A 13,883-nucleotide genomic window follows, 5' to 3' on the forward strand; every position below is an offset into this window, starting at 1 on the left:
GACTAATAGCATAAATCAATGTATAGCAAATGTCAGTCTTGTCTGTGGGAAAATGCATTTCCACCAGCACAGTTCATGAACCAGTTGTAAGTTTGAATTTCTTGTGTCTGTAATTCAGATGGAAAGCCTACACTGGTTAGACCAGTGGTTCTCAAACAACTTAGCACCAGGACCCACTTTTGAAAATGATACTCTGTTGGGACCAACTTAGCTTTGCGAGCCTATAAAATAGCATTTTACTTTACCACCAACTCAAGCTCCTGTTTTTAGCCTTTTTACTGTGGTGTGAGGGGGATTGCCTTGTGGAGTGTTTTTTGAGCTCCAAGTTCATTTAATTGGGACTTCTGGTGGCCTTGCATGCAATTAGGATGCTGCTCGACCTATGAATGCCAAAGTGTGTGGCTGTAATGGTGATTGGTCAGCAATGCCCCCCCCCAAAAGCTGGTTGTTTAACCCTTGATGCACATAGCCTAATCTACCTTGTCGGTTTCTGAGTAGACATGAATAGGATTGTGCTTATGTTGAGTTTTCCCAGTTAAAACATGTTTCTATGCATGTTTGGTAAAAATTGTCACTTTTCCCTCTTCCTCCCTAAGGGTGCACAAATTGAATCCCTTCCTATGTTCTAATAATTTTCTGGCAGTGTCTAGGCTCAATGGAAATAACAGAATTGAACTGCCTTATGGAACAATGAGAGCAGGTAAGTAATTGTTGATACATACAGCAGTAAATAACAAGGTTTTTCTGGGTTACGAAACATATTTATTAAGGGGTGCAATGGGTTTGAAACATGGTACAAAACTAGACAGATATTTTGGGAGCAAGTTAGAAGACAAGAATCTGATTCCACTATCTTCTTTACCTCTACGTATATGGTGTTTTTTATTTATTTTATTTTTCACATATTTATATTACCCTTCCTCCAAGGAGTTCAGTGTGACGTATATGGGTCCTCAGAACAACCTTGTGAGGTAGGTGAGGCTGAGAGATAGTGACTAGACCAGGATCACCCAGGAAGCATCATGGCTGAATGGGGATTTGAACCTGGATCTTTCAGGTCTAATTCCAACTTCCGAGCCACTACACCATCCTGGCTCTTGGGCAGAATTGGGCAGAATTACAGCCTCATCTACTTATAATGGGGATACTGTGCATGTACTTATCAGGAAGACATAAGTACTTCAGAGTCAGTTGTCTGAATGTTGCAAATTCATGCCTGTTTTGGGAGAGGGCAGTCCTATAAATGTTTGAGGTGCAGATGGAACTTGCTGGGGAAAATGTGCAGAATTGGCTGTGATGAATTGTGAGCATGTACATACATGTGTTGGAAAATGGACTCAGCTGTCTTTGGAGGAGGAACTTCGTAACTTGGTTCCCAGTCCTGCTTCCAGACTGGAAACTATTCCATTTCTATTCGCTAATATGGAATAAAGAGAAGTTCCACGACCTTCTATTCTTCCTGATCTTTGAATGATTACTGCCAGCAGGACACTTAGTTTGGCCTTCTCCACATTATTCATCCCGGGTAGGTGAGCTCAGGGGGACTTTCTGTGGTTAGCTGTGGAAAGGAGAGGAAAAGAAATCTATCCTGAACTCTGAATTATAAGCACTTTGGTTTCAAAAAGATTGTAGTCATGGCAGTTATGTTGATTTTTGTGTGCAATAAACTGCTGATTCTATTAAAGAGTTTCTTTGTGTGTGTGTATTTTGCATTACAGAAAAGTATTTTCAGCTGGCACTTTCAAGACTGCAGAACTGTGGGATATTTGGTGAAGAAGATCGGTGAGGTTGTTTTTGTTTTTAACAGCCTTTTAACAAAATGCAATGAATGCTCAAATGCAAAGACTTTGTGCTAATATAATTTAACTGAGATTAAAGGGCACTGTTAAAAGGCAGAACAAGTGACCTAAAATTGCTCATCATAAAGCTTAGCTAAAGTCTAACTACAGGTTAAAATTCAGCTAAATTGGTATGAAGTTTTATGTGAAAGAATTGACCATCTTGATTGCTTGTTCTTTTCACAAACAATTTGGGTGGTTCTTGAGTTATTTGAGTTGCTACCTTAAACATGGAATGTGTTTTAATATCATGCTTCTATGTGAAACATTTTGAATTTCGCTTTTGAAAATGGTTTAATATCTTAATATCTAAACAAGATTACATTGTGTTAAAGTACAAGTTTCAAATATTCCTGATGTTCAGAAAAAATTATTTCTTTGGTGGGATTTCACTGGTAAAAGGGGGAGCAAGTTACAAAAGCAGCAACAGAAGCTCAGCAGAAAGAATACATGTCATGTGTAGTTTGACCATAAATTTCACCCTTGGGGGGAAAAAACTCCTTATCTAATTACCTTATTATTTATTATTCATACTTTAAGAGCAGAAAATGTCCCATTTCTCTCCTCCTTTGTCAGTATGTCATTTTTGTATGCTCACACTAACCATGATGGAAGTAGATTGCATTTAAGGCTCCCCCGCCCACAAGCAAATACATTCCCTCTCAGAACTTTAATACACCTTGATCTCTTTGTTCAGCAGTTCATTCTGTAAAAAGTGTGTAGTGGTCGGCAATGGAGGTATTCTTCGAAACAGGAGCCTAGGGGAGGCAATTGATTCCTATGATGTGGTAATCAGGTAAAAAAAAAAATGAATCTCATTATAATAAATGTTAGTAAAATAGAATTATTTAGTAAATTATTTATTTAGTAAATAGAATTATTATTAGGTATGCAATAGGGGAGGGTCTGTAGCTCAATGGAAGAGCATATACTTTGCATGCAGAAGATTCTAGTTTCAATCCCTGGCATCTTCAGATAGAGTAGAGAAAAAAATTCCTAGAGAGCTGTTGCCAGTCTGTGTTGACAGAGCTGAGCTTGATGGACCAATGTCAGTAGAAGGCAGTTTCATGTGTTACTATATATAGAGGCTACCCAATATGACTAATGATGAGTGTGGCTTGGGGCTAGGGCTAAGAGAAGGTGGCTTGCTTAAGGTTGTCCAATGAGTTCATGACCAAGCTGAGATCTGAACTGGAGAATTGTGGCTTAACTATTATGTTTCGCAAGAATTTACAATGTACTTCCATTTTAATATGACTTATTCAGCAAAATGGTATGTAATCCTGGCAGGGAATCAAAGCAAACTTGAAACGCAAGCCCAAAAGCAGATCTTTTCAGTAGCCTTTAACCCAAACTTAAAATCACTTGGTTGCTTTGAACATGAACCAGAGCTGGACTCATTAACACAAAAAATGGTATCCAGTTCAAAATAAGTGGGTTAGTAATCACTCAGGTTTCAATTCTGTGATTAATGTTTTATTGAATTTTGCATCTTTTAAAAATCCATTTTGTATATTTTTTTATAAAATACTTTCAACATTCAAGAACAAAAGTTTTTAAAAAAATTTCAAGGTAGTGAACACTGTATTCGTTTTATAAATTTACATTGCAACCTAAAGATCTACTGTTGTTCTATAAGAAATGTATCAAAAACAGTTCCAAAGTATCCAAATCAAAACCGAACCAGAAAATTGAAAAATTCTGATGAAGCTGAACCAGAATTGAATGCAAATATTTAATGCTTTGGCCCCCTGACTGGAACTTGCCATCCTTTATTTCTGTACAAATTGATTACTGCTGTGAGCAATTCCTTGAATGAATGAACAAAAGGTCAGGGTTGGGTATCCATTTTAACCTAAGTTGAATAGCCTCTCTTTGAAAAATCACATGATTTTGAAATGGTTTCTTGAATATTTGTGTGGTTCCTAAAATAAGTATCCTTTAAACAAGGGAAAAAATAAAGAGATGGCAGATGTCAACCATCTGAAGTGCTCCCCCTGCTATTTTGTCATCTTATGGTATTGATAGTGCTGGTGACTGTGGAAAAGGGATCAATCCCAGGAACAAAAAGAAGGATTTAGAGCATTTGAGGCATGTAGGAACAGCAAAGGAAACATTGATGTGGGAAGGCAGGTGTGAGGGCAAGGAAAAGCACATCAGACTCTAGCTTGGAGAGTCTAGACCCCAAGCATGGTATTTTACTGGCAAAGATTAGTTAACTGCTGGCCACAAGATAACATTAGGAGATAAGAAAGACTGACACGGAATAATGAAAGGTCAGGATGTAATTATCAGAGGAGCAGGTTGAGAAGAACATGGATTAGCTTCAAAGCGTTAGGAAGAATTACAGGACAAAGTGCAGCTGTTACAAAGAGCCATTTTGGATATGTCCATAAACAGGAAGTGTAATTTACTTGCACTTCCTATTTCTCATGCTTCTCTGTGGTGTATGAAGGCAATCTTCTTCATCTCTTTTGCCCCACCATGGAATATACCTAAGCTGTCAGTGGGGAAGCAGTTTACTTCTCTCCCTCAGCTTCTGGCCCCCTCTACTCATCCTTTCCAGTGCTGCCCAAAGCACAGTTGACATCTCTGGTTCCATCACCAGCCTACCTGGCTTGACACCCCCTCAAAACACAGTATCTTTAATAATATAATATCCTATTATATCATTTGGGCTGTAAATATCTTTATTCTTGTGAATACAGGTGAGAAAGGAACCAGGAAGCTACATTTGTAGTACATTACATATGTTTATTCAGCTGAACATTGCCTAGAGATCAACAAGACTAGAACAATTTCTGGCCTAGCACACATTAGTGCTATGTCATTAACTAACTATTTAGGCCTGAACAGCAACATTAGCACTGAACCAGGTCAACTAGTCTGCAGCAAAATGGGATGAATTGTCATGCAACCAGCAATTTTTTTGTCTCTTCCCCCAACAGAATGAATAATGGTCCTGTTGTAGGCTACGAAGAAGATGTTGGAAGGAGGACAACATTCCGACTCTTCTATCCAGAGTCTGTTTTTTCAGATCCAGTTCACTATGACCCTAAAACAACTGCAGTTCTTGTTGTCTTCAAGCCTCATGACTTAAAATGGCTTTGGGATTTGTTAAGTGGCCAGCGTTCAATAGTATGCTGACTTCAGGTTTTTTTTTTTGCTTCTGTCTTCTTACTTTAACTTCCCATGATCTTGTCTGCTACTGTAGCTCTTGAACACAGGAACTGGCTGGTCAGTAAGACTGGACTGCAGGTATACATTAGCAGTCTGCAGTGTTAAGAGATGAGGACACAACGGTTGTGGGGAATAGTCCTGATGAAAAAAGACAAGGGAAGACATGGCTTAGCATGGCATTCCGCTGTGCAAGCTGTCTTGTATTGGTCTTCGCCTCTCCTCATGAAAAGTAAATATAGAATGAATAATGCAAAGTAATCAGATGTGTGCAAATTTGCTTTGTGTATACAGACAATGCAGTTTTTTTTGGCACAGAAAACTAAATCTTTAACTGCAGTTTTTATGATGCTTGTCTATAGGTTCTGTTTGGATAAGCTGCCTTCCACCTTTCCTGCAATAAGAGTTTATAGGAGCAAACAGCTGCTTAATGGGGGATAAGAATAGCACCACCTTTTATTGCTTTTCATCCTGTTCCACTTAGGGACGGCAGCAATGACTAAGCCTTCCTGTGTGTTGTGTTTGTTACTCTTATGTAATTTATGGGTGAAACTCTAGATGCCTGTTTTCTCCCCCATCCCAGTCCTCAAAACTGTACATTCTTCATGGGAATGTAAGAAAAGTTCTGCTGAATTAGGCCAAAGGCCCATCTATTCCAGTATTTTGTTTCCCACAATGGCCAACCAGCCCATGATATTACAGCAGGGCCTAAAACTAGTTTCCTGGGAAATCAGACAGGGGGATGAAACAACATGTGGCATACCCCTTTTCCTGGTGCCGTGGATCAATGGTAGTTTGATCCATAACCATACCTGTCCTTGCTGCGAGAGCAGAGCTTATCTATTAACCTTTGGTTAATATACACCAAAGCACACCTTTGGAGCAAAGCCTTTGCCTAGATCTCTACTGAATATTCATTTTCTTTACTGGCACTCTGCCTGTAAGTCTGGTGCCATTTGCTGAGTTTGTGCATACTGTAACATACACTTAGGATGCTCTCTCTTTGTTGTATCCCTTGTTGTATCATGGAGAGCATTTGCACTGAAATGTTATCTTGAATTCCTTGTGCATTTATCTCCCACACAGTCTCTTTTGCTGACTTAAAATTGATATGACTCAAAATTCTTGCAAATCAAAACATGAGCATGGACTGTGAATTGCACAAAGTGCTGCTTTGAAAATGGGAAGTCCTTTTTTTCAACCCATGCAGCCTGGGTGAGGGGACAGCCTGAAAGCTGTAAGACTGACCAAAGCAAATCCATTCTGTGTCTTAATTCAATAGAGACCTTGGGAAACTGAGCAACTTGGGTGATCATTTATAATCACTGAAACTTTGGTTACTTCTTTTCTTGAAGCAAGAAAATAAACAAAATATTGCATGTTTTCCCTTAGGACCTGAAAGGTTGTCATCATCTGTGTCTCCCAAGACTGTAGTCTCTTGAGAATTGTATTAAATGCTTCCCAGTCCAGATAAATAGACAGAGAAGGTACATAAAATGTGCTAGATTGGTTGAGCTGTATCAGAATAGAATAGAAAAAAGATACCTTTAATTGCTTTGGTGATGCTCATAGATCTTCAAAAGAGTTTTCCCTTGTGTTCGTGAACATAAAATTGGGCACCATATTTTCTGAAAATGCTCCTACAACTTTCTAAGACAGTACATTACCTTTCTAACCACCTTTGTCATGCAGCTGCTTTCTAATGCAGTCATGAAAAAGCATTATTGCCATTGTACTTTCACACTCAAGATTTCATAACACAAACACTTGCCTTTGAAAAATCGTGTATTAGTGTCCTGTATCGCTATTTTGTTGCTTTGAGAGAATGAGAGGCATTTTTAATTGGAGCAACTTTTCCAAGAGGTGAGATGGAGATGAGATGACTTGAACTTTCTAATATTTGTAATAGCTGTTCCAATGGCATGTGTGCAACCTGGGGGGGTGGGTCGGTGGGCGCCAGTGCTCCTAGATGGCATCCACACCTGCTGCCTCCCTGTCCGGATGTGTTCCGAGGACCTTAAAACATAATTTCTGGTTTTCCAATGAAAACCAGAAGTGATGTTTTAAGACCTTCTGGAGGCCTTAGAAGGCATTCTGAGGTACGGAGAGGCCATGTGTAGCCTAACATAAGAACAGTCCCACTGGATCAGGCCATAGGCCCATCTAGTCCAGCTTCCTGTATCTCACAGCAGCCCACCAAATGCTCCAAGGAGCACACCAGATAACAAAAAACCTGCATCCTGGTGCCCTCGCTTGCATCTGACATAGCCCATTTCTAAAATCAGGAGGTTGCACATACACATCATGGCTTGTAACCCGTAAAGAATTTTTCCTCCAGAAACTTGTCCAATCCCCTCTTAAAGGCATCTAGGCCAGGTGCCATCACCACATCCTGTGGCAAGGAGTTCCACAAACCAACCACATGCTGAGTAAAGAAATATTTTCTTTTGTCTGCCCTAACTCTCCCAACACTCCATTTTAGTGGATGTCCCCTGGTTCTGGTGTTATGTGAGAGTGTAAAGAGCATTACTCTATCCACTTTATCCTTCCTGTGCTTAATTTTGTATGTCTCAATCATGTCCCCCCTCAGGCACCTATTTTCTAGGCTGTAGAGGCCCAAATGCCGTAGCCTTTGCTCATAAGGAAGGTTCCCCAGCCCAGTAATCATCTTAGCCGCTCTCTTTTGCACCTTTTCCATTTCCACTATGTCCTTCTTAATATGTGACGACCAGAACTGGACGCAATACTCCAGGTGTGGCCTTACCATAGATTTGTACAACGGCATTATAATATTAACTGTTTTGTTCTCAATACCTTTTCTAATGATCCCAAGCATAGGATTGGCCTTCTTTACTGCTGCCGCACATTGGGTCGACACTTTCATCGACCTGTCCACCACCACCCCAAGATCTCTCTCCTGATCTGTCCCAGACAGCTCAGAACCCATCAGCCTATATGTGAAGTTTTGATTTTTTGCCCCAATGTGCATGACTTTACACTTACTTACATTGAAAAGCATCTGCCATTTTGCTGCCCAGCCTCCCAGTTTGGAGGGATCCTTCTGGAGCTCTTCACAATCTCTTCTGGTCTTCACCACTTGGAAAAGTTTGGTGTTATCTGCAAACTTGGCCACCTCGCTGCTTAGCCCTGCCTCCAGGTCATTTATGAACAGGTTGAAAAAAACGATCTGGAGGCAGGGCTAAGCAGTACAATAAGTAGTAAGCCTTTTTATGTGCAATGGAGCTTAATCCCAGGAAAGTATGTATAAGAATGCACTCAGCCTAAGAAGTATAGGTTCACCATAGTTAAATAACTATGGTGAGCCAAAATGAGGTGATAATAATGAAGCCCAGATAGGAGATGAAGGCAGTTGGACAAAGCAAACTGAAAGAAGGGAGGCTGGTGACAGCAGAGGCAGTGCTACACATATGGGGCCATGGGCAGCATGTGCCCATGGCTCACATCTATAGGGTCCCATGGGGTGACAGATCCAGCCCTGCAGCTGCCTTTCACATCACAGCACTGTTGGTTACAAAAATAGAAAGTTGCACAGTACTTCTATCTTTTGAACCCTATTTGCAACTTGTGTATATAGACAGGATAACTGAGTCACTGCTAAAGGCTGTTTTCATAACTATCAATTCTAGGCTGCCACAACTCTTGCTCCTGGGTTCCTCTGTGGATTGCTCAACACAAGGGGCTGCTGAGATCAAGCAATTGGCTGGTAAGGAATAGAGGTGGGGAATAAGTATTAATGCATTTTGTTCAAGTACTTCTCCCCACTGCACTACCCAGTTGCTTGCTCCTGCAACCCCTTGCATTAGCATGGAGGATCCTGGGAGCAAGCCAGGGAGGCAGCAACAGCCCCTTCTCTTTTGCCCTCATTCTGAAGGTGTGGGGAGGGGAAGAACTGCTCCATCTGCCTGTGTCAGCCTCACATAATCTTAACCAAGGGAAGAGGAAGGCCACACCAGGAGTTGTTACATCAGAAGGAAACGGAGAAGGAAAATTCATAGCAGGGGGAGCTAAGGCCCACATAAAAGGGATCAAAATGCAGCAAGTGCATTTTGATCCATCAACTGCATTTTGATCAGGGTGCCAGCCTGTTTGCTGCCCATTCTGCTAGTTTGGAGAGATATTTCTGGAGCTCCTCACAATCATGTCTGGTCTTCACCACTCAGAAAAGTTTGATGTTGTCTGCAAACTTTGCCACCTCACTGCTCAACCCTGTCTCCAGGTCATTTATGAAGAGGTTGAAGAGCACTGGTCCCAGGACAGATCCTTGGGGCACACCACATTTCACCTCTCTCCATTGTGAAAATTGCCCATTGACACCCACTCTCTGTTTCCTGGTCTTCAACCAGTTCTCAATCCAGGAGAGGACCTGCCCTCTAATTCCCTGACTGTGGAGTTTTTTCAGTAGCCTTTGCTGAGGGACTGTGTCAAACGCCTTCTGAAAGTCCAGATATAATGTTCACGGGTTCTGCATCCACATGCCTGTTGACCTTTTCAAAGAATTCTATAAGGTTCGTGAGGCAAGACTTACCCTTACAGAAGCCATGCTGACTCTCCCTCAGCAAGACCTGTTCGTCTATGTGTTTTGAGATTCTATCTTTGATGAGGCATTCCACTATCTTACCTGGTATAGATGTTAGGCTGACCGGCCTATAGTTTCCAGGGTCCCCCCTCCTTCCCTTTTTAAAAATCAGTGTGACATTTGCTATCCTCCAATCTTCTGGCACTGTGGCCGTTTTGAGGGACAAGCTGCATATTTTAGTCAAGAGATCAGCAACTTCATTCTTCAATTCCTTAATAACTCTTGGGTGGTTGCCATCAGCGCCCGGTGACTTATTGATCTTTAATTTATCAATGAGGTCTGAAACATATTCTCTTTTAACCTCTATCTGACATAATTTCTTGGTCAGGAGGGGCTGTTCAGGCAGCGGTATCTTCCGAGGGCTTCTGCCGTGAAGACAGATGCAAAGAACTCATTTAATTTCTCTGCCATCTCTAAGTCTCCTTTTATCTCCCCTTTCCCTCCCTCACCATCCAGAGGGCCAACCGCTTCTCTGGCGGGTTTCATGTTTCTAAGGTATTTGAAGAAGCTTTTATTATTCCCCTTAATGTTGCTGGCCATGTGTTCCTCATAGTCTCTCTTGGCCTCCCATATCACCTTCTTACATTTCTTTTGCCACAGTTTATGTTCCTTTTTATTCTCCTCATTAGGGCAAGACTTCCATTTATGGAAGGAAGCTTCCTTGTCCTTTATGGCCTCTCTAACTCGGCTGGTTAGCCATATGGGAACCCTCCTGAACTTAGTCGAGCCCTTCTTCCTTTGCGGTATACACTTCCGCTGGGCCTCTATTACTGTTGTTTTAAGCAGCCTCCATGCACTCTGGAGAGTTTGGACTCTTTTTACCTTCCCTTTCAACCTCCTTCAAACCAGCCTCCTCATTTGAGGGAAGTTCGCTTGTCGGAAGTCAAGGGTTTTTGTGAGAGATTTGCCTGGTATTCTTCCCCCAATGTGCATGTCGAAACGGATCGCAGCATGATCACTGTTCCCCAACGGCTCCATAACGTTGACATCTCTAACCAGGTCCTGAGTACCGCACAATATTAAATCCAGAGTCACCTGTCCTCTGGTGGGCTCCATGACTAGCTGCTCTAAGGCACAGTCATTTAGCATGTCAAGGAAGCCTCCCTGACCTTTAGAAGACCTTCTAAGGACCTTACAATGTCACTTCCAGAAGTGATTTTTTAAGGCCCTCTGAAACCCATATGAGGCAGGGGGTGGTACTTTCAGGCTTGCCCTGAGGTGGCACAGTTGCCAGGACTGCCACCATGTGTGCTAGTAGGGACTGTTTGACTCTTGTGTTGCATCACTTGTCAATGAGTTCTCAAGAGGTTACAGAGATGCAGGTCTTAAATGACAAGCTGTGTGTTCCACAGAAAACAAATGTGTTTTGGAAGAAACCCGCAATGCAGATGATATACAAATCTGACCAAATCAGAATCCTGGATCCTGCTCTTACCAAAATAACAGCACATGATTGGCTTCATTTGCCCACCAAGTTCTCCAAATTAGAAGTAAGTGCTCTTTTACTCTGGTTGTTTTTACAGTCCCCATGCATTGGTACACAAAAGTTATCCTTAACTGTAGCATTGGAAGGTTTCTTGCAGGCTTCACTGAATTGAAAATTGTGGCTGTTTTCCATTATAGTAAAATGGTCATTTAAAGAACAGTGCCATGGTAAAATTATGGCTTTGTGCTTCCTTTCACTATATGCAAAAATTTACCATTAATTCTCTCCAATACCAAAAAATTTCCTTGTCTGGTCACCTGACTGCTCTCTTCAGGCAGTCAGGTGAGCAACAATTTACAAGTTTGTAATATTGTTACATTTAAATATTTTTAATTCTCTCCTAAAGAGAGAGAAAGAGCTGTAGAAAAAGCTTCTCCGATCCATGCACATTATTTGTAGAGCACGTATTATTATCAAGCCTCAACCTTTGAAGTTATACTGCAATCAGATTCTTCAAGCTTTTGCCCACCTTTACTGAATGTGCAATTTTTAGAAAACTTAAGACCCTTCTAAGTTCAGCAGCTACAGGTTAAGAAAAACACCTGGGCTTGTCTAGAATAGTTTTCATACTATCACTGTGGGGCTAGTCACTGATTAAAAACCTTTGAAATTGCTGCCTGATGTGATTGATTAAATTTATATGTGCAATGCTCTTAAATGTTTCACTGCTTTTTTCTTCAAAGAAAACACAGAGGGTGGTAACAATAAATAAAAATCCAAAGCAAACTGAGGCAGCAATAAAATCTTGGACTGTCAACCAAGTTTAAAACTTGTTGGTTAATCATCTGTCCTTTAATGAATGAACTGATTAATTAAACTTAAATATTCATATTATCCAAATCTTTATACAAGGAATTTTTGACATAATGAAAGAAACGTAATTGTCTGAATCAGTTTTACCTTTTAAAAAAATCCTGTTTAAATCTAAGTTTAATTTGATCATTTACATTGCTTTAATTTATGTGTGTTTGCATAATATGAATATTTTTAAAGAAAAATGGGATAAAAATTGTTGAAATAACTACTTACATTTTCATAACGTACCACTATCCATTGTTAGTTAGTTAATACCTTTATTACGTATTTTCTTTTTAGTTCCCAATTGCAGTAACACACCAGAACAGAGTTCTGAAATAAATCAAACCCACAAGCCATGTCCTTAGTTCACAGCCCCAACTATTAAAATTTCCACCACTAAAAATCACCCAAAACCTTAGATAAACTTATTTACTGATTTTAACTTGAATCCCAAATAAAAATTCTACCAGGTTTTGGGTGATTTTTAGTAATGGTACACATCTATTGGAACTGCTGATAAGATTTTCATTAGGGATGCAAACTGCAGAAATAATTTCCTCAATTAACTTATTGTTTGCATTCATTTGGCTCAAGGTCCCTTTTCCTCCTCCTCTTCAGTGGTACCAATTTTCTGGATGCAGGCACCGTGCTCAAAAGTCTCTAGGCATGCATGTTGTGAGTGCATGTGTATTGGCTTATATATATATACACATGTCCCCAGAGGATCCCCTGAGGATGCCTCAGGAAGGGCCGCTTGCATACCATGGCAAGGCATCCTGCAAAACCTAGTGCTTTCAGGGTGACTAGACATCTTCTTTTTCAGCCTTGTGTCCTGGGAAAGAACTTAAATGACCTCCTTTTCCCTGTGAGCAGGCAGCGCACAACTTTCTTGTAATTAATAAATTATATGTCATATAGTTTTTAAATTTAATAAGTAATCTAGTGTTTAAGTTAACCACATGAAATCAATACATGGGTGTTTTTATTTTTTATTTTGTAATGTTCTATATTTTTCTTGGGTGTCCTACATTTTGGGGTGCCTGGTCCTCTTTTGCGGTTGTGGCATCAAGTCACCTTGATGAGCTTTGCACCCCCTCTAGCTACGCCATTGACACAGGCACAGTGCTGCTGAAGAATCCTCTTTGCATCAGCGACGTGTGGTGGGTAAGGAGGCAGGTGAGGCAGAGCCTCCTCACTGGAATCCTTCGAAAAGTGCCGCCGCCATGTGAGGTGCGCAAGCACTCACAACCCATGCACATAGCAGCTGCAGCCTGGATGCCTGACATCATGCAACCAGAGTCTCTTCTTGGTCATGCACTCCCTTCCCCAGCCAACTCCAGCTGCCATGTGTGCTCTCTCCTTTCACACCTTTTAAGAACTCCCAGTCCAATCGGTGTGGCTGGAGTGGTGACGTCAGGGCAGGCAAGGATGTCGAAGTCTGGGGGGGGGGCGCACAAGCCACTCAGGCTGGAGAATTGTGTAGTGGTGATGCAGTGGGTGGCCACTGCATGGGCATAAGGAACGGTGGGTGGGCACAGTGGGTGGGTGGCCACTGCGTGGGTGCCCAGCGCTGGTGGAAGAAAGTGATGCTCCACCTCCTGGAACGCGTGCAGTGGCATAGTGCTTGGGTTGTGAGCACATGGGTGGTGGCACTGCTTTTGGAAGGACTCAGGTGGGGAGGCTCTGCCTCACCTGCTCCCACCCAGCCCCTCCCTGCTTAGGTAGAGCATTGCTTCCTTCCACTAGCACTGGGCCATCCATGCAGTGGCCACCCACCCACTGTGCCCACCCATGTTCCTGGTGCCCAGGCAGTGGTCAGTTCTGCATCCCACGTGGCCTGGTCTCTCCCCCCCACAACATTTCCTGCATGCCCTGACGTCACCGCTCCGGCAGCCCTGATTGGTCCAGGAGTCCTTAAAAGGCGTGCAGGGCAAGGGCGCACCTGCAGGAGCTGGCTGGGAACGGAGTGCACGGTCAGGGAGAGGCT

General features: G+C 41.8%; 1 protein-coding gene across 3 annotated transcripts in view; it reads left to right on the top strand.

Annotated features, from left to right (window-relative positions):
• The window catches only part of ST3GAL6 (ST3 beta-galactoside alpha-2,3-sialyltransferase 6), an 82,831-nt gene that overhangs the window by 59,898 nt on the left and 9,050 nt on the right, over positions 1 to 13,883 (top strand). For 2 of the 3 annotated variants that reach the window (XM_066621799.1, XM_066621800.1), the window contains exons 4-8: positions 597 to 700; positions 1,719 to 1,782; positions 2,536 to 2,634; positions 4,787 to 4,976; positions 10,965 to 11,102. In XM_066621799.1, coding sequence (XP_066477896.1) covers positions 597 to 700; positions 1,719 to 1,782; positions 2,536 to 2,634; positions 4,787 to 4,976; positions 10,965 to 11,102 — 595 coding nt within the window. The remainder of the gene's footprint in view (positions 1 to 596; positions 701 to 1,718; positions 1,783 to 2,535; positions 2,635 to 4,786; positions 4,977 to 10,964; positions 11,103 to 13,883) is intronic. The other variant, XM_066621801.1, reaches the window with a different exon arrangement.

The sequence above is a fragment of the Tiliqua scincoides genome, chromosome 3, assembly GCF_035046505.1.
Source record: "Tiliqua scincoides isolate rTilSci1 chromosome 3, rTilSci1.hap2, whole genome shotgun sequence".
NCBI classification, from domain to species: domain Eukaryota; kingdom Metazoa; phylum Chordata; class Lepidosauria; order Squamata; family Scincidae; genus Tiliqua; species Tiliqua scincoides.